Source organism: Emydura macquarii, unplaced genomic scaffold (assembly GCF_026122565.2).
Source record: "Emydura macquarii macquarii isolate MOO-44397 ecotype Brisbane River unplaced genomic scaffold, CSIRO-AGI_Emac_v2 contig_1043, whole genome shotgun sequence".
Classification (NCBI taxonomy): Eukaryota; Metazoa; Chordata; order Testudines; family Chelidae; genus Emydura; species Emydura macquarii.
Genome location: NW_027131180.1, coordinates 10,244,247 through 10,263,616, shown reverse-complemented (window position 1 = coordinate 10,263,616; position 19,370 = coordinate 10,244,247). Strand labels below are relative to the sequence as shown.

General features: G+C 48.2%; 1 protein-coding gene across 1 annotated transcript in view; it reads left to right on the top strand.

Moving 5' to 3' along the window:
- The window catches only part of LOC137150972 (cilia- and flagella-associated protein 47-like), a 294,207-nt gene that overhangs the window by 132,309 nt on the left and 142,528 nt on the right, over positions 1-19,370 (top strand). The window contains exons 31-32 of the mRNA XM_067545101.1: positions 14,038-14,131; positions 18,478-18,618. Of these exons, the coding sequence (XP_067401202.1) occupies positions 14,038-14,131; positions 18,478-18,618 (235 nt within the window). The remainder of the gene's footprint in view (positions 1-14,037; positions 14,132-18,477; positions 18,619-19,370) is intronic.

The window sequence follows — 19,370 nt, the reverse complement described above, 5'->3', positions numbered from 1 at the left end:
TTGGGATAGTCTCAGGGGGCTATGCCCTACAGTTTACATCTATCCTCCCCAACAACTCTCCCCCTCCGTCCCTCTTCAGGGACCCCTCTCACGAGCAACTCCTCTTGCAGGAGGTGGACACCCTCCTCAATCTAGGAGCGGTGGAAATGGTGCCTCAAGGCAGAAGGGGGAAAGGGCTCTATTCAAGGTACTTCCTCTCCCCAAGGTGAAGGGGGGTCTGAGACCCATATTAGACCTGTGTCGTTTAAACAAATATGTCAAACAACTCAGGTTTCACATGGTTTCCCTAGCCTCCGTAATCCCTTCCCTGGATCCAAGACACTGGTACGCTGCCCTTGACCTCAAATATGCATACTTTTATGTGTCTATCCTCCCCAGCCACATGTGTTTTCTCTGTTTCACGATGACTGGCTCGCACTACCAGTTTACAGCTCTACCTTTTGGCCTATCTTCTGCCCCAAGTGTGTTCACCAAGTGCATGGCGATAGTGGCTGCCCACCTGAGACAAAAGGGTATGCAAATTTTTCCTTACCTAGACGATTGGCTGATCAGGGGCAGGTCCAGGTCCCAAGTGCAGGAGAGCATGACCTTTACTTGCTCCACGTGCAGCAGGCTGGGACTGCTCATAAATGAACAGACGTCTACACTAACCCTAGTGCAATGCATAGAATTCATTGGGGCTACCCTGGATGCTTCCCAGGCCACAGCCTTCCTGCCTCAGCCACGTTTTGAGGCAATGGTCTCTATCATCTCCCAGCTGCATCAATGCCCCACAACAACAGCTAGGCACTTCCTACAGCTGTTAGGCCACATGGCGGCCTGCACATATGTAGTGAGACTTGCTCACCTGACGCTCAGACCGCTTCAGGCATGCTTGGCCTTGGTATATGTGCTGAGCAGACACCTATTGGACTTGTTGGTCACGGTTCCCCTACCCTTCTTAGCCTCCCTACACTGGTGTCTGATTCCCAGGGTGGTGATGAAGGGCATTCCGTTCAGGGAACTGGTCCCGTTGCGTCGGAAATTAGGGTGACCATCGGATGTAGGATGGGGAGCCCACATCAGCGCCAATCTAGGCACTCAGGGGCTCTGGTTGGGGGAGGAGAGGCTCCTGCACATCAATGTGAAGGAACTGAGGGCCATTCGCCCAGCGTGGAAGGTGTTCCTCCTGTTCCTGACATGCAGAGTGGTTCAGGTGCTGACGGACACCACCGCAGACATGTTTTACATAAACAGACGGGGGGAGCGCCCTCCTCGTCTCCCTGTGAGGAAACTATCCATCTGTGGGACTTTGCCGTGAGGCATGATTTCCACTTGACTGCCTCTCACCTCCTGGGAGTGAGGAACAACGAGGCGGATCACCTTAGCAGGTCGTTTCTACCCCGCCACAACTGGTGGTTTCACCTGGAGGTAGTAACTGTGATCTTCCAGAAGTGGGGTGTTCCCCAACTGGACCAATTCGTGTCGGCCTGGAACACAAAGTGTCCGAGGTTCTGCTCACTCCAGGGTCATGAGACTGGGTTGATTTCGGATGGACTGGACGGGGGCCCTCATGTATGTGTTCCTGCCCATTCTGCTCCTACCCAAGGTCCTACTGAAAATAAAGAGGGACAGGGTGAACGTTATACTCATCGCTCCGGCCTGGCCGAGACAGCACTAGTTCAGCATGCTGCTGGACCTTTCAATTGCCCCACCCCTGGAGCTCCTGAGGCGGCACGACCTTCTATCCCAGGACCATGGTTGCCTGTTACACCCGGACCTGGACTCCCTGCATCTCATGGCCTAGAGGCTCTGTGGCTGATGGAGGGAGAGAGCCTGCTCAGTGCAGGTCCATCAAGTCCTGCTCGGCAGCAGGAAACCTTCTATACAGGTCGTGCATCGGGTTAAGTGGAGGTGGTTTATCTGTTGGGCTGAGTCCCGGGGTATTCCGCCCAGTCTATCGCCTATACAGGCGATCCTGGAGTACCTACTCCAGCTAAAGCTCCAGCGTCTGGCGCTGGCTTCATTGAAAGTTCACCTGGCGGCCATTTTGGCCTTCCATCAGCAGCTAGAGGGGAGATCACTGTTCTGCCATCCCAGGTCGGTGCGGTTCCTCAAGGGGCTGGAGAGGCTTATCCACAGGTCCATGACCTGGTGCCTTCCTGGGATCTCAACCTGGTCCTCTTGAGACTCACGGGGCCCCCCTTCGAACCCATGGCTTCATTCCCTCTGCTCCTGTTTTCATGGAAGGTAGCCTTCCTGGTGGCCATTACCTCAGCCAGGAGGGTCTCTGAGATTGGGGCCTTGACCTCAGAGCCCCTTTATACAATATTCTATGATGATAAGGTCCAGCTGAGGCCGCATCTGACCTTCCTATTCAAGGTGGTTTCCCAATTTAATTGTAACCAAGATATTTTTATTCCTGTGTTTTTTCCAAACCTCCCGGTTCAGAGGAGGAGAGGAGATGGCATTCGCTGGACGTGAGCTGAGCCCTGGCCTTCTACATCGAGCATACAAAGCCATTCCGGAAATCGACGCAGCTCTTCGTCACAGTGGCTGACCGGATGAAAGGCTCACCTGTTTCCACCCAGCGCATCTCCTCGTGGATTTACATCATGCATTAACTTCTGCTCTGAGCAGGCAAAGGTACCGTTTCTGGCAACCATCACAGCGCACTCAACCAGAGCTCAAGCCTCATCTATTGCCTTCCTGGAGAGAGTGCCCCTGCAGGACATCTGCAAAGCTGCCACCTGGTCATCAGTACATTCCTTCTCATCCCACTATGCCATCGTCCAGCAGGCAAGAGAGTATGCGGGATTCAGCAGAGCGGTGCTGAGGGCAGCTCACCAGTAACTCTGACCCACCTCCATAGGTATTGCTTGTTAGTCACCTATAGTAGAATGGACATGAGCAATCACTCGAAGAAGAAAACAAGGTTATTTACCAGTAACTGATGTTCTTCAAGATGTGTTGCTCATGTCCATTCCACAACCCACCCTCTGTCTCTGCTGCCGGAGCTGGCAGGAAGAAGGGACTGAGGGGGCGTAGGGCTGGCAGCGCCTCATGTGCCGCAGTATGTGTGCGGGGCTCCAGGAGGGTGCCGGATCCAGCCATACGGGATCTGCTGAGGGGAAAAAAGTTCCAGGTAACCGTGCAAGGAGGCGTGCACATACCTATAGTGGAATGGACATGAGCAACACATCTCGAAGAACATCAGTTACTGGTAAGTAACCTTGTTTTCTGTGACTCTGCTCTTCAGCCACATCCAGTCCCAAACTTCTGGGCTTTCTCTTGCAGGACAGTCTTGCCTCCTCTGCATTTTCTCCCTCAGCCTGCTTGTAAGGCTGAGGTGCCTAATGGACCATCACCTAGCTCAGCCCCCTCTGGCCAGGAGGTAATCAGTCAGTTACAGCACAGGTGTGATCATTTTTCTATTTGGGGATTTTTCCCTTTTGTAGCAGATGGATGGGGAAACCTCATCACAGGCCTTAAAATGGTGGTAACATTTTTAATACAGTAAAAACCGTCTCTGCTCATGCTGATACTTAGTCTTCTAGTGTCATACCAAAATTCTGAACCACAATAAAACTCTGAAGTGACTCCTCTGCTAAGATTAGGAGACTAAGACAATGTTCTTCCCTTTATACTTCATATTTCCTTCCATTCTCAACTGGTATAATATCAAGCTTGTTGGGATTTGGCCTCAACTAGTTTAAAAGAAACCGATTTTACAATGTAAGTGTAAACAAGGTCTGAGTGGCACTCTCCCTGCTCATCAGCTGAAAGGGGGTCATGTTATTTGCATGGGCTTTGTATTTGCATGAGTACAATTAAGTACTCAGTATATTGTATAAGCACACTAGGTGTTGAGCATTGAGCATGATGGGAAATGGTCAATGTGTCTGGTATTGTGTTACAAGTCACTTTTGTGTTAACTGCAGGGGTAATGAAATGTTGTCCTTTGATTGTATGAACCAATGGTATCAGATCTGAGTTTAGCCTGTTTTGATAAAAAAAAATTCACTCTCATCTAAACAGAGCCCAAAAAGGGTGGTGGACTGATGTTTCAGCATTGCAAGGGAGGGGTGAGAAGTCTCCTGTTAAGATTGCTCTAGCCCTGGCAAAGGGCTACCCTCAGGCATGGATTGACGATCTCCTCTCACTGTTAAAGGGTAGAATTAATGATTCCTCTTGGAGTCTTTTGTTTGTTAAAAGCAGGGACATTGCTTTTGTGTCAGCAGCAGGTTTTCTCATGATCTGAAATTCACTAAGAGCTGAATTACTAGAGAAACTGGGAAACCTTGACTGATAACCAGCAGAGAGGTGCCAGCAATGGGCAGCATCTGCAGATGGCAGGATCGGTCAGTGCCAGATGGCGGGAGCAACAATGGTCAATGCCAGCAGACGGTGGGCACCTGCAGACGGTAGGATTGGTCAGCACCAGCAGACAGCGGGAGCCAGGAGCGGTCATCACCTGCAGATGCCAGGATTGGTTAGCATCTGTAGACAGCGGGGGGCCAGCAGATGGCAGGGCCAGGAGTGGTTGCTGGCAGACAGTGAAAGCCAGCAGCGGGGACTCAGTGAGGCCCGGAAGTGGCAGGAGGCAGCAGCGACGGAGGCCTGATCAAGCCTGTGTCTGGCAGGAGCCTGCAGAGGGGGACTGGCTGAGCCCCAACCGAGGGGTGGACATTGCAACTATGATAGTCAGTACAGGGGAAAGCAAGAAGGGAGAGGCAAAGGACATTCCCCAGTACTCTGGGACTGGTTTGGCTCATTGAGTTCATGAATTATGTTTGCACTGTTTCCCGGACCAGTGCTGTGTTACTTCGATTCTGTTATTAAAAGGTTTACTTTCTACACTCAGACTCTGTACTTGTGAGAGGGGAAGTATTACCCTTTGGGGCACCTAGGGGATAGTGTGTGATTTCCCAGGTGACTGGGTGGGATCTCGAGCCAGTGTGGTGTGGTATCATTGAGAGGAACCACTAGATATAGAACCCGGCCCTTGTTGCTGCCAACTCTGTCTGGCAGAAGGGTTACATAAGTGCAAAGCCACCAGACAGCTCACTGAGAGAGAGTGGAAGGAAAGGGAAATAATTACCTGGCAGTCACTGGTTTTATAGATTCCAAGGCCAAAATGGACCATTGTGATCCTCTTGATTGACCTTCTGTATAACACAGGCCATAGAACTTCCCCAAAATAATTCCTAGAAAATCCTCCGTGATCCTTGGTAAATTGTTGCAATGGTTAATTACTCTCACCGTTAAAAATGTTTACCTTGTTTTTAGTCTGAATTTGTGTAGTTTCAACTTTCAACTATTGGATTGTGTTATACCTTTCTCAGATAGATTGAAGAGCCCATTATTTAATATTTGTTCTCTCTTCGAGTGATTGCTCATATCCATTCCATTATAGGTGTGTGCGCGCACCGTGCACAGATTCCCGGAACTTTTTTCCCCTTAGCAAGCCCCATAGGGTCGGCTCAGGTGCCCCCTGGAGTACCGCGCTCATGCCACGGTACATAGGGCACCGCCGACCCCACGGGCCCTCAGTTCCTTCTTTCCGCCCGTTGACAGGCGTTTGCCTCTTGCCTAGCAAGTCACATCCCCTTTGTTCTGATTGCTGTTGTTACAGACTGTTTACCATTTAAGAAGTGTTAAGTAGTTAGTGATTAAGTCAGATAGATAGATAGGAAACCCTCAGGGGTTTTCTCCACGTTGGGCCATGCCTGGCTCAACAGGCTTCAAAGCCTGCATCAAGTGTGCCAAGACTGTCCCCGTGCTTGACCCTCATGATCGCTGCCTCTGATGCCTCGGAGAGCAGCACCGCAAGGACAGATGTAAAATCTGCAAAGCCTTCAAGCCCCGCACCCAAAAGGAGAGGGAAGTGCGGCTGAAGGCTATCCTTATGGAGTCTGCACTCTGACCGGACTCCGAACCGGCGCGTTCCCCTGCGGCACCAAGCGTCTCCTCGGTGCAGAGCGCTCCTTCGTCACCGACATCGTCGACCCACGGCCCGACTCCAAAGCACCGCAAGGACAAAGACATCGCACGCTGAGACTCCCCCGCACTGCCCACTCGGCCTGGGGGGAGTCAGGAGATGCCCCAGCCACATGCTGTCGAGAGTACTCCGGCACTGGCATCTCCACGCAGGGAGCCTTCCCCGACTCCGCAGAGTGGGGTAGCGCCTCTGCAGGGACCGTCGACGCCGAAGACAGACGCGCCCTCATGGGGTGCCCATGCCTCGTTCCCCCCTGCAGGGACCGTCGGGGTAAACCCGCGCTAGGTGGCCCCGGTGGTTGGCGGAGACAGGAGTCCAAGTCTCCCCCCAGACAATCAAGGAGGGTAGAGAGTGCGGGCTCCCCTCCCAGCTCCGGCACCGAGTCGTCGAGCTCCTCGACATCGCGGCACCGAGGGCGGTCTAGAGGCTCATGCAGGGGTCGCAGCTCTAGCTCTCAGTCCTCCGTCGAGAGCCCAGCTCGGCACCGTACACCACGGACCGGTCTTGATCCCCGGCACCGAGCCCGGCGTGGATCCCGGTGTCCCCTGACACCTATCGGCCCTCAGCATCGGTGGCTTTGGCACCGTCGGCCTCGGCACCGGCGTCTGAACCTTGCAGCCAGTCCCGCTCCTTGCGACAGCACCGACGACACCGCTCATGAGGGAGGAAGTGTCGCCGGAAGATGTCAAGACAGAGGAGACACTCAAGCTCCAGCAGCAGCTCCTCTCCACTCTGGCACCGTAGATGATGGCACTGGCGTTCACTGTCATCGTCCTCCAGGAGCCGCTCCCCGGTAAGGGGAAGTAAGCGGAGGTCCAGCGGCTCCGGATCCAGGTCCTGTCACCAGGTGTCCCAGTCGGCACTGATGTCTGCTTCAGCGTGGCTTCAGGGGCGTTGGCAGTGGCCATACTGGAGTCCTTGGGGTACACAAGTGGGCCAGGCTACCACCTTGATCCACTTATCGGTGGTTCCGCCTCCACCCCCTCCACCGAGCCAGCCAGATAAGGGTCATCCCACCGAGAAGGGATCAGACCCTGAGGAAGGTCCCTGCACAGGGCCCCTTCCTCAATCCTCCTCCTCATCCCCGGACGATGTGGCCTCCCGGGACCATAGGGCACCGCTGCCCGACTTTAAAGCTCATCAGGACATGCTCAAGAGGGTCGCGAGCAACCTGAACTTAGAGCTGAAAGAGCTTTTGGAGGAGGAGGACCCCCTCTTTGGGGTCTCGGGGACGGCAGACACATCCAGAGTGGTCCTGCCGGTACATGAGAAGATACTCAAGCTGGAAAAATCCCTCTGGCAGACCCCCGCCTCGTTTGCCCCTACCTCTAAGGGTGCCGAGAAAGGGGTTTGAGTATTTTTACAATCACCCTGCCCCATGCTCCCTAGTTGTAGACGCAGTCAACCAGCGGGACAGACAGGGGACCCAAGGTAACGCCCCCAAAAATTAAGATGCTAAAAAGCTAGACCTGTTTGGCCGCAAGGTCTACTCAACAGCGTCTCTGCAGCTGAGGATTGCTAACCACCAGGTGCTCCTCGGGAAGTACAACCTTAACCTCTGGTCCTCACTGCAGAGGCTTGCTAAGATCCTGCCACAGGTGTTACCTCAGGACCAAGTGGCGGACTTCTCGACGGTCATCGAGGAGGGCGCTGCGGTGGCAGGAGCAGCCTTGCATTCCACGAGCGACGCAGCGGATGCTACCAGCAGGCCTATGGCCTCGGCCATAGTCATGCGCCACTGCTCCTGGCTCCAGTCGTTAAGGCTGTCCCAAGAGGTCCAGCAGACCATCCAGGATCTTCCATTCGATGGTGATGGCCTCTTTTCGGACAAAACCGATGACAAGCTCCATGCCCTGAAAGATTCGAGGGCTATGCTGCAGTCTTTAGGCCTCTACACCCCACAGACCTCGAGGCGTCAGTCTCGGCCTCAGGCTCAGCGGCAACCTCAGCCTCCCCCAAGACAGCCCCCCAGACCCGCTCAACCCAAGAGGGGTCGGGAGCGGTTCCGGGGCCCTAACCGCCGTGACTGTCCGGGCTCTTTGGCGGGGCCCCAGCAAGGCCCAAACAAGGGCCAAAACAATAAAGAGTCCTTTTGATGGTGCGCACGAGGGTGGCACTCTTCCTTTCCCCCTGGATCTCACTTGGCCCTTTGCCCACAGATTCAGGCCGCATTACGCCAACTGGCAAAGTATTACTTTGGACCAATGGGTCCTTGGTATAGTTCGCAGGAGCTATGCCCTCCAGCTGACGACCTTCCCTCCAGACTCCCCTCCTACCCAGTCCCTCTTCAGGGATCCCTCTCATGAGCAGCTCCTCACTCAGGAGGACTCCTCCCTCCTCCAGCTAGGAGCGGTGGAAGAGGTTCCTCCACAGGAAAGGGGATTTTATTCTCAGTATTTCCTGATCCCCAGGGCCAAGGGGGGCCTGAGGCCCATTCTAGATCTCCGCCGTCTGAACAAGTTCATCAGATGCCTCAGGTTCCGGATGGTCTCCCTAGCCTCCATCATTCCTACCCTAGATCCAGGGGACTGGTATGCTGCCCTTGATTTTAAAGGACGTATATTTTCAAATCTCTATCCTCCCGGGGCACAGAAGGTTTCTAAGATTTGTAGTAGCTGATGGCCACTACCAGTTTTCGGCCCTGCCCTTTGGCCTTTCGTCCGCCCTCAGGGTGTTTACGAAGTGTATGGCAGTAGTTGCGCCGCAGGGGAGTTCAGATATTCCCATACCTGGATGACTGGCTGATCCGGGGCAGGTCCAGGGCTCATGTCAGGAACAGCCTAGAGCTCACCTGCGCAGTATGCACCAAACTGGGGCTGCTCATCAACGAGCAGAAGTCCGTTCTCACCCCGGTGCAGCACATAGAGTTCATTGGGGCCACACTGGATGCCACCCAGGCCAGAGCCTTCCTCCCAAGGCCTTGCTTCAAGGTGATGGCTGCCATAATCAACGATCTCCACAGGTCCCCCACGACAACTTTCACAGGTCCCCCATAACGACAGCCAGGCATTGCCTCCAGCTGTTGGGACACATGGCAGCCTGTACGTATGTGGTGAGGCTGGCTCGCCTCAAACTCAGGCCTTTCCAGACGTGGCTAGCCTCTGTGTATGCCCCAGCCAGATGCCCTTTGAACAGGGTGGTCATGGTGCCCACTCAGATATTAGCTTCCCTAATCTGGTGGAAGGACCCAAGGGAGGTGTTGAAGGGAGTTCCCTTCAGGGACTTGACACCATCAGTGACTCTAATCACAGGCGCCTCAGATGTGGGGTGGGGAGCACACATCAGCGGCAACCTGAGCACACAGGGGCGCTGGTCACCAGGCGAGATGTCCCTCCACATCAATGTCAGGGAACTCAGAGCAGTCCGCCTGGCATGCAGAGTTTTCCTCAGGTTTCTCAAGGGCAGAATGGTGCAGGTCCTAACAGACAATACAGCATCCATGTTCTATATGAACAGGCAGGGGGGAGCGCTCTCCTCGGCTCTTTGCCAGGAGGCCATTCAACTTTGGGACTTGGCGGTGAGACACGACTTTCATATATCTGCCTCTCACCTCCCGGGGGTCAGAAATGACGAGGCGGACCGCCTCAGCAGGTCGTTTCTTCCCCGACATGACTGGTCGCTACACCCGGAGGTGGTAGCTTTTATCTTCTGCAAGTGGGGTGTTCCCCAACTGGACCTGTTTGCGTCATCCTGGAACAGGAAATGCCCGAGGTTCTGTTTGCTCCGGGGTCGCGAGCAGGCTCCATCTCCGACGCATTCCTTATAGACTGGATGGGGACCCTCATGTATGCTTTTCCCCCCATTCCGTTGCTGCCCATAGTCCTCTTGAAGATCAAGAGAGAGAAGGCGAATGTCATACTGATCGCCCCAGCTTGGCTGAGGCAACACTGGTTCAGCATGCTGCTGGACCTGTCCATAGCCACGCCGCTGCCGCTCCTGAGGCATTATGACCTGCTCTCCCAGGACCAGGGTCACCTGCTCCATCCGGACCTGGACTCCCTCCACCTGACAGCTTGGAGACTCTGTGGCTGATGGAGGGAGAGGGAGCCTGTTCCATGCAAGTCCATCAGGTCCTGCTTAGCAGCAGGAAACCTTCCACCCAGGTGGTGTACCGAGCCAAGTGGAAGCGTTTTACTTTTTGGGCACAGTCCCGGAGTATCACATGGAGTATCACACGGAGTCCCATACAGGCGATTTTGGAGTATCTTCTCCATTTGAAGCTACAAGGCTTAGCTCTGGCCTCTCTTAGGGTGCACCTGGTGGCCATCTCGGCCTTCCACCAGCCAATGGAAGGCAGATCCTTGTTTTCACACCCCATGTCAGCTAGGTTCCTCAAGGGGGTGGAGAGTCTATATCCCCAGGTCCGCGAACCTGTGCCTCCCTGGGACTTAAACCTGGTCCTCGCCATGCTGACAGGACCACCCTTCGAGTCCATGGCTACTTGCCCGCTGCTCGTCATCTCTTGGAAGGTATCCTTCCTAGTGGTCATTGCATCGGCTAGGAGGGTCTCCGAGATAAGAGCTTTGACCTCAGAGCCCCTCTACATGGTCTTCTACAAAGATAAGGTCCAACTGAGACCCCACCCGGCTTTCCTACCTAAGGTGGTGTCTCAGTTTCATTATAAACAGGATATCTTCCTCCCCATGTTTTTTCCTAAACCGCACGGTTCGGAGGAGGAGCGGAGATGGCACACTCTGGATGTCAGACAAGCCCTGGCCTACTACATCGAGTGGACCAGGCCGTTCCGGAAGTCGACGCAGCTGTTCGTGGCAGTGGCGGACCGGATGAAGGGCTCACCTGTCTCCATCCAGTGCATCTCCACCTGGATCACCGCCTCCATCAGGACCTGTTACGAGCGAGCGAAGGTGCCGCTTCCGGGAGCTGTTTCAGCGCACTCAACCAGAGCCCAGGCCTATTTCAAGAGGGGATTCAGTGTGTCCTTGCCTTGGATGCAATCAGAGGAGGGTCTCCATCCACAGAGCAGAAGGGGATTCTTTTCAAAGTACTTTCTTATCTCCAAGAAGATGGGGCATCAATCAATACTGAACTTCAATCATCCCCTCTCTAGATAGAAAGATTTGTATGCTTTCCTCGACTGCCAGGATGCATGCTTTCACATTGGGATACACCTGGTTCACAAGCACTCCCTAAGGTTTGTGTTGGACAACAATTACTCCCTATAATGGGTTTTCCCTTTTGGGTTCTACACAGTGCCCTGCTTGTGTCAGGAGGATGGGCATCCAGGAGTTCCTGTACTTGGCTGGTTAGGAGTCACTTGGAACGTCAGGTCCAAACTAATGGTTGGGACCTTTCCCAAGCTGTTTGTGTGCCTGGGCCTGCTAGCAAATGAGGAAAAAAATACATTTTAGCACCCACACAGAAGTTAGAGTCCACTGAGACCAAGCTCAATGCAGAGACCGTGAAAGCCTACCTGCCACTCGACAAGTTCCAGTTGCACAATCTCTGCTCCCATCTCCAATCCTATCCTGTAACACAAGTAAGATCTTGCCTCATGCTACTGGGTCTTAGGTCAGGTTGTATGATCATCACCACAAATACAAGGTTTCGCTTCCAGTGACTTTAGGCTTGGCTTTATTACCTGAGAAGACACCACCTATGCAAGATGGTACATCTCCCTCCAGTAGTCCTCTAAGCAGTGGACTGGTGGAAGGATCCGAGCAACGTACACAAATGGGTTCTGTATTGTCCCAGTTTGCCCTCAGAGATGGTGATCATGGATGCCTACGCTTTCAGGTGGGGGGATCACATGGGCAATCTGATAGCACAAGGCTTATAGTCTCTGACAGAATATTTTGCACTTTAGTGTTCCAGAGCTCAGAACTATATACAAGACATGCATGGCCTTCCTTCCCAACATTTGCAATCAGGCAATCCTGGTGATCGAAAATATGGTGGCAGTTCTCTGTCTATAAAGGGGATGGACAGATGCTGGCACTATGTCAGGAGGCCATCCTACTATGGGACTTGGCCATAGGACATGGAATTACCCTGTCAATGGTAAATCTCCTCAGGTTGGACAATGTGACAGTGGATAGCTTCAGCAGGCACTTCTGCAACTATTGTGAGTGGTTGATGCACCAAGGGGTATTCAGGGATATCTTCCAGCAATGGGGGAGTCCTGCACACAGACCTTTTCATGACAGTGGAGAGCAACAAAAGTCATCACTTCTGCTCAGGGAGGGCGGTGCAGTTCAAGGTCTCTTTCAGCTGCCTTTCTCCTCCTGTGCACAGAGGAACAATTCTGTGTGTTCCCTCCCATATCCCTCCTTCCTGAGGTATTTTGAAAGATCGGAAAGAGAAGGCCAGAATAATCTTCGTAGCCCTGCCCTGGTCAAGACAGATGCAGTTCAGGGACCTCCATGACCTGCATCAGCACAGCTGATCACTCTACCACTTGTTCCTGACTTCTTAGCTTGGAACAGGGGCATGAACTTGCGTCCGAGCATGAGTTCACTCCTCCTTATGGTATGGATGCTTCCTGGCTAACACTAGTGGAGAGATTCTGTTCGTAAGATGTCCAGTAGTAGGAAAGATTCCAGTAGGTATACATATCTCTCAAAATGGACAAGGTTTGTAAATTGGGCATGACAATACCAGTTTTCTCCCAACCATTCTAGGATCCAAGAGGTTACCAAGATTCTGTTGCCACTGAAGCACTCTGCTCTGTTGCTGGGCTCATTGTGGATTCAGCTATCCATCCGCCAACTAGCCTGTCCTCAATCTTCTTATACCTATGGCAAATAGGTTCCTGAAAGTCTTCTTGAGACTTGATCTGTTAGTCAGGGATCCAACCCCATCATGGAACCTTAACTTGGTCCTCTCAAAACTAATGGATGTTCCCTTTGTGCCTATGGCTATAATCTCCCTTCTCTATCTCTTCAAGTACACTGCCTTTCTCTTGGCATTCACATCAGCCAGGAATGTTGGGCAGTTGCAAGCACTAAAGGCAATCTATAAAGTCATCTACAGGGACAGATTATCCTTGAGGCTACCTGCCAGATGTCTTCTTAAAGTCTCATGCTGGGAGAGCAGAGCAGAAGTTGAACAAGCTGGAGGTGCACAGAGCTGTATTGTTCTACGTTGACAGGATGAGATCCTTCAGAAAGTCTCCCAGGCTGTTTCTAATTTACATAGAGATAATCAAGGGGCAGGATGCGTAGACACAGATTGACACAGATATAGAACTGGATTGCCCAATGCATCAAGACTTGCTATTGGCTTGAGGCAGGCAGCTGCCAGACAGGGTAATGGTCAACTCCACCAGAGCCAAGTTTACCTTGCTTTAGCCTCACTAGCAAAACTGCTGATCCAGGACATTTGCAGCACAGCTACTTGGTCATTCATACAGATGTTTATGAAGCACTATGCATTGATGCAAGCAACCAGGGATGACGCTAGATTTTGAAGGTCCATGCTGCAGTCTTTACTCAAGGGTAGGATGACCAGATGTCCCAATTGTATAGGGCCAGTCCCGATTTTTGGGACTTTTTCTTATATAGGTGACTATTTCCATCTACCCCATCTCGATTTTTGACACTTGTTATCTGGTCACTCTAAGTGAGGGCTACTGCTTGGGAGTCACCAACTGTGGAATATGTATATGGACTACACAGCTTGAAGAACATCTGTTACTGTTCAGATAAGTAACCTCCTTTTATAGGAATAATAATAATAAACAAAAAAACTGTTATGCAAAGCCTAGTGGCAAAAAGACTTCTAATGCTCTTTGGTCATTTTTCCAGGAACAGGCTTTTTTCAAAACTAGCAATGCTTGTTGGGTCTCAACCCTGCCTCTGATTTATTACTCACAATCAATTGCTGTAGGAAATGATAGTTCAAAATCTGAATATGTGATTTGTGTGTTCAGTGACGTACGTGGTCAGGGTCTGCATTGTGCCCTAGGTTGATTGTAGCAATAGGTTTTCACCTACAATTAAATAGCCTGTACAAAACTGTGGGTGTGAAATTAAGCGCTGTCTTTAAAAGATTATCATTCCTATCTACATATTTTTTTTATTATTTCTGTATTATTTCAGAAGCCAAGGAGCATGCCTTCCTCATGTTATGCCTGAATTTCTGCTAGAACCTGATGAATATAAGAAATGGATTGGATTGCAAATTGCACTGAAGGTAATTGTCATATAACAGTCTACATACATGCTCCTTTATCCTGCAAAGACTTATGTACACACTGAACTTTTTGCAGTGTAAGCAGTCCCATTGAAATGAGCGAGACTATTTGCAATGTGTAAAATTAAGCATCTGCATAAACCTTAATAGGACCAGGGCTGCAGTTTGGTACTTAGTGCAATCAGTCGCACATACACATGTAGGAGGGAGCTATGGATTTAAAAAAAAAAAAAACATTTAAAAGTAGATTTTTAAAAATCTCTTTTGTAAAAAATAGGAACCTAGGAATTGTCATACTGGATCAGTCCAGTGGTCTGTCTAGTCCATTATCCTGTTACTCACAGTGACCAGTTCCCAGTGTTTGAGAGGAATTTGCAAGAAACCATGCAATAGACAGTTATGGGATGACCTACCCATAGGGACTATGGACTAGCATTGGGAAAATAAAAAGAGATTACTTACCTTTACAGTAGTTGATGGCCTTCAAGATGTGTAGGTATTATACATATTCCACAACCCACCTTACATCCCAGCTACTTCAGAGTCTTGACATCACAGGGTCTCATAGTGGTGAAGGAGCTGTGGTGGGACAAGAAGTCTCCACTGTTTCTACTCTCGCCAGAATGCACAAGAGAGGAAGGCTGCATACGCTGCCCTAGTGGATACTGCTGACTAGAAAATTGTCTGATGTGTGCACACTGGATGTGCAGTCACCAGCTATGGAATATGTATGTGGACTACACATTTTGAAGAACATCGGTTACTATTCAGATAAGCAACCTCCATTTAAAGGAATTAAAAAAAAAAAAAAAAACCTGTTATGCAAAGCCTATTGGCAAAAAGACTTCTAATGCTCTTTGGTCATTTTTCCAGAAACAGGCTTTTTTCAAAACTAGCAATGCTTGTTGGGTCTCAACCCCGCCTCTAATTTAGTACTCACAATCAATTGCTGTAGCAAATAATAGTTCAAAATCTGAATATGTTATTTGTGTGTTCAGTCACATATGTGGTTACAGTCTGCATTCCGTCTGCATTGTGCCCTAAGTTGATTGTAGCAATAGGTTTTTGCCTACAATTAGATATCCTACCCAGTTTTGTACAGGGCAAGTCCCCTGTAAGGTAGACTTAAGACTTGAAGCACAAGAATTCGTCTCTTCCAAACCTTGTGTATTTCAATATTTACTGTTATAATTTTGGATATTCTTGTTAATCAATCTAATTTCCTTTTTGATCTTCCTAAACTCTTTTTCTCAGTGTTCCAATGAGTTCTACAGGCTAATTGTTGCAGTTGTATGGAAAAAGTATTTCCTTTTATCGAGTTTTAATTTGCCACTTTACAGTTTCATATATAACACTTTCTTTGTGCAAAACCAATCTGTGGGTTTGAAGAACTAATTGATCTGGAAAATTTTGCCAGTCTTATGATGTCATCCTAATTTTTTTGGAAAGAACATAGCCATGAAAACCCTTAAAATTGGAGACTTGAATAGAGGTTGATTGTCAAAACTTGATTTGTGTGTGATAGGGAAGAGTAGTAGAACAAAGTGAATAAAACTTACTGAGCAGAAGAGGAGTGGAAAATCTGTAAAATCAGAACTCAGGGAAACAGTAGGATCTAAGACTTGTACACTACAGACCAAATGCAAGTTATGCTTCTGGCCAGGCAAATGCTGAGAGCAATCGCTTCTTACAAGTACAGGAGTGATGGAAAGGAGGAACCTGTTAAATAATCCAGCCAATCTACCTGCTGATTCAAGATTGTTGCTTTAAGTTTGTGTGCACAGTTAATGTTTTGTCCCATTGATTTAAATATCCTAAGCAATGAGGCTTCTGCCACTTCCTTTGAGAACCTACAACAGCCTAAAAAAAAAATCTCACTGTCAGGAAGTTTTTCCTGGTATTTAGTCTAAATTTTCTTTTTCTTAATTTTATTCCATTGTTCCTAGTTAAACTCCCACGAGTCACCCTACCTAATTTGCTTCCTGACTTCATCTTTATACCCTTCTATTCAGGGCTCAGAAATAGCCAGTACACATCCATATTCAGGCACCTCTCTGAAGCTGCTGTCTTGGTCTCCAGAATCTCAGCTTTAATTTAAAAACAATTAATAAGTCTCTAGATATTATTGTTGCAAAGGAAACATCAAAAATATGAACAAAGTTTAATGATGCAGAGATGAATCTGCAGTCTGGAACAATGGCCCTGGGAGGTGTGACCTGCCCCATTCATTACAGTGAGGTGATTATTCAGATGTCCAATTATGATGACTTAAATGTCAGCATTGTTAACTATTTGATCAGTCTCTTGAGAAAGGAGAGAGAGGATCACAGATCTGCATAATTTACTTAGAGCGATGTTTCATTTTAGCACCACAAATACAGTATTAGGAGATATAGCACTCCCCCTCTTCCTCCACTTTAGAAGGAAATAAATTTAAGGAGCCCAACAGAGCTCATGGCCATATTTAAATCCCACTGGGGGGGGGGGAGAAGGGGAGTGTCAACCTCAAGTAACCTAGGGAGCCAGGTGACAACACAATCATATTTTGAACATCTGCACAATCTACTGGGAGCAGTATCTTATTTTGGTGATTCATATATTGATGGAGCTTATTTTGTAGGCAGAACTACCATGTTTTTTCCCAATGTGACCCTTGCTTCAAATATATTGTAGTAGACTATTATCTCTGTATTTTAGCCAAATAGTGTACCTATTAAATTTTTATGTTCTCTCCTCACAAGTTACTCTCTCAGTCCCCAATACTTTTTTAGTTTTTTTCCCAGACTAAATCCAGTTTTGTCACTCACAATTTTTCTGGTGCCTAGGAATGAATTTGGTATTCCAAGGGTAGCTGCACAAGAAACATGCAAACATTTACATTTCCACCCATCCCAATTTATGGTGTTATGCCTGGGCATTTTTAATCCAAACTTATAGTGACCTTTTTTGCTGTTATATTCAAAGTTAAGCATGAGGATGCAGTAACTAATACTTCTAAGCCCTGGTCTACATTTACCTGGAAATTCGGCGGCAGTTGACAGGAGTTATGCAAGCTATACAGAGTAGTTTGCGTAACTCCTGTCGGCTGCTGTACTTCCCTTCTGTGTGCTGTCTTCATTGCACTGTGCTGACGGGATTTCCCATCGACGCAATGCTACGCCACTTAAGAGGGTGGATTTACTGTGTCGACTTCCTGATCAGTTGAGCAGGTCTACACTGAGCGCTCAATCAATCCAGAAAGATCGATCTGACGGCGGCGACTTTGCCGCCATCAGTATAGACATACCCTAAGCCTCTGTCAGCATTACTTCTTGTGGGAGTGTATTATTTGTACCCTGACCTGATGGCTACCTAGTGGACACTTACAGCAGGCCTGGTGCTGGACACCGGGTCAAGTGAGGCTGCCTACAGGGAGCTGGAAGGTGGCCTCACTGGCGGCGAGTTCCGCGGACTTGGCCGCCATCCACTAGATAGTAGAAAGTATCCAAGGTCGTAAACAAGAAAGCTATGTAAGCTAAGAAGCTACCAATAATATGTAAGCTGTTCCCATGCTAAGTGTGTGAAATTATATAATAGCCAATCAGCAATTGTGTGACCATTGTATGCAGAGATGATAAAAAGGTATATAAGCTGGAGAACAAGATGGAATAAACGATTCTGCTTGCAATCATATTGGTTGTTGTGCTTTATCCGTCCCGCATCCTCTGCCATCAGCAGTGGAATCCTCCCTCGTCCTCTGCTATCAGCATTGGAACCCAACAACTTCTTTTCAGGTTTCTACCTCCTATGTATCTATGATTATTTTTCCAAAAATCTGTTAGATTTTATTTTTTAAGTTAAATCATACTTTCATTTCTATCTATGTTTTTAAATTTTTCTAGGTACCTTTGTATTACTTCTCTGTCCTCATTGGTATTTGCAACTACTATCAATTTAGTACCATTTGTGCTGTTTACTCCCGCATTCAGAACTTTAATAAAGATGTTTAATGGTCCTAACACTTATCAGTGTGGCAGTCCACTAGATGTGCATTATGATTTATCATTATGCCATGCTTATGGTTCTCCAGTGAGTTTTCATTCCACAGTGTTCTCATCCCAGGCAGCTAAAATTAATTTTTTTTACTAAGATTCTGTGAGAGACTGCATTATATACTTTGGTAAATTTCTAATATACTGCATGTGCTGCTTTTCCTTTATCCACTAAATATGTACTTCTATCAGACAAAGCAATTGCTTACCTGACAAACTTTTAAAAGCCAGTAGTGGCTGTTGCTCATGGTTATCATACCCTATAGATGTTGTAGTTTAAGATAAAATATAAATCTCATTGTCCTTTATCTAAAGGTTCAGATGACTGAGCAGCAAAAAGCTAACATGAAGAACTCTGACATGCTTAACAATAAAAGTCTGTTTGTTTTGGATGACAATGTATTTGAGACCATGAGCAAACGTGCATGGACAGATGTGTTACTCCAGGCATACAAGGTACACTGCTGACATGTAATATCTTATAATCTAAGATTTTAAATTATATTTGCAAATATTATGGGAAGATTTCAGACCAGCTGAGATTGAATAGAATAATTCTTTACTTTGAATTCTGCAAATATTTTAACAAATGGGGAAAAAAATTAATCTGCTTAGCTAAGATATTTTATTATCAATTTTTATAATTTGTAAAGGAAAATTTTGGTATTTAAGAAAGTTAATAACAATATATGTCAACCTAGAAACCAACCCATATTTTTAATTACAAGTTCCGTAGTTGAAGTTATGCTCATATTTCTTGATATGGAAATGATTTCCCTGATATGCATGTGTAACTCCAAAGGACAGTAATGGGAGTTCAGGCATGTTCTGAGGAAAGGACATAAGACTAATTTAACCAAACAATGTCATGAGAGCAAAAAGCTGCAAAGATGTTAAAGGGAAAAACTAAGGTGTTATTAAATATCATTATCTTCAGTAAGTAACCAAAAAGGGAACGACTATATTTATCAACATTTATATCCTATTCAGCTTCACAACTAAAAATTATTGTTCAGTTTTTGACTGGCCCATTGACTTAAACATTTTAGGTCTTCGCTGCTATTTTAGCTCAAGTTAAGAACACATCTTTGTTTTTGCAGTATAGCCATACACCGTTTGTTTTAAAGGACCCTCAATTGCTTCAATTTTTAAAGTACAGTTAATTGTTAATGCAATTAAATGTGATTGCTAACAGATTTAAATACAAC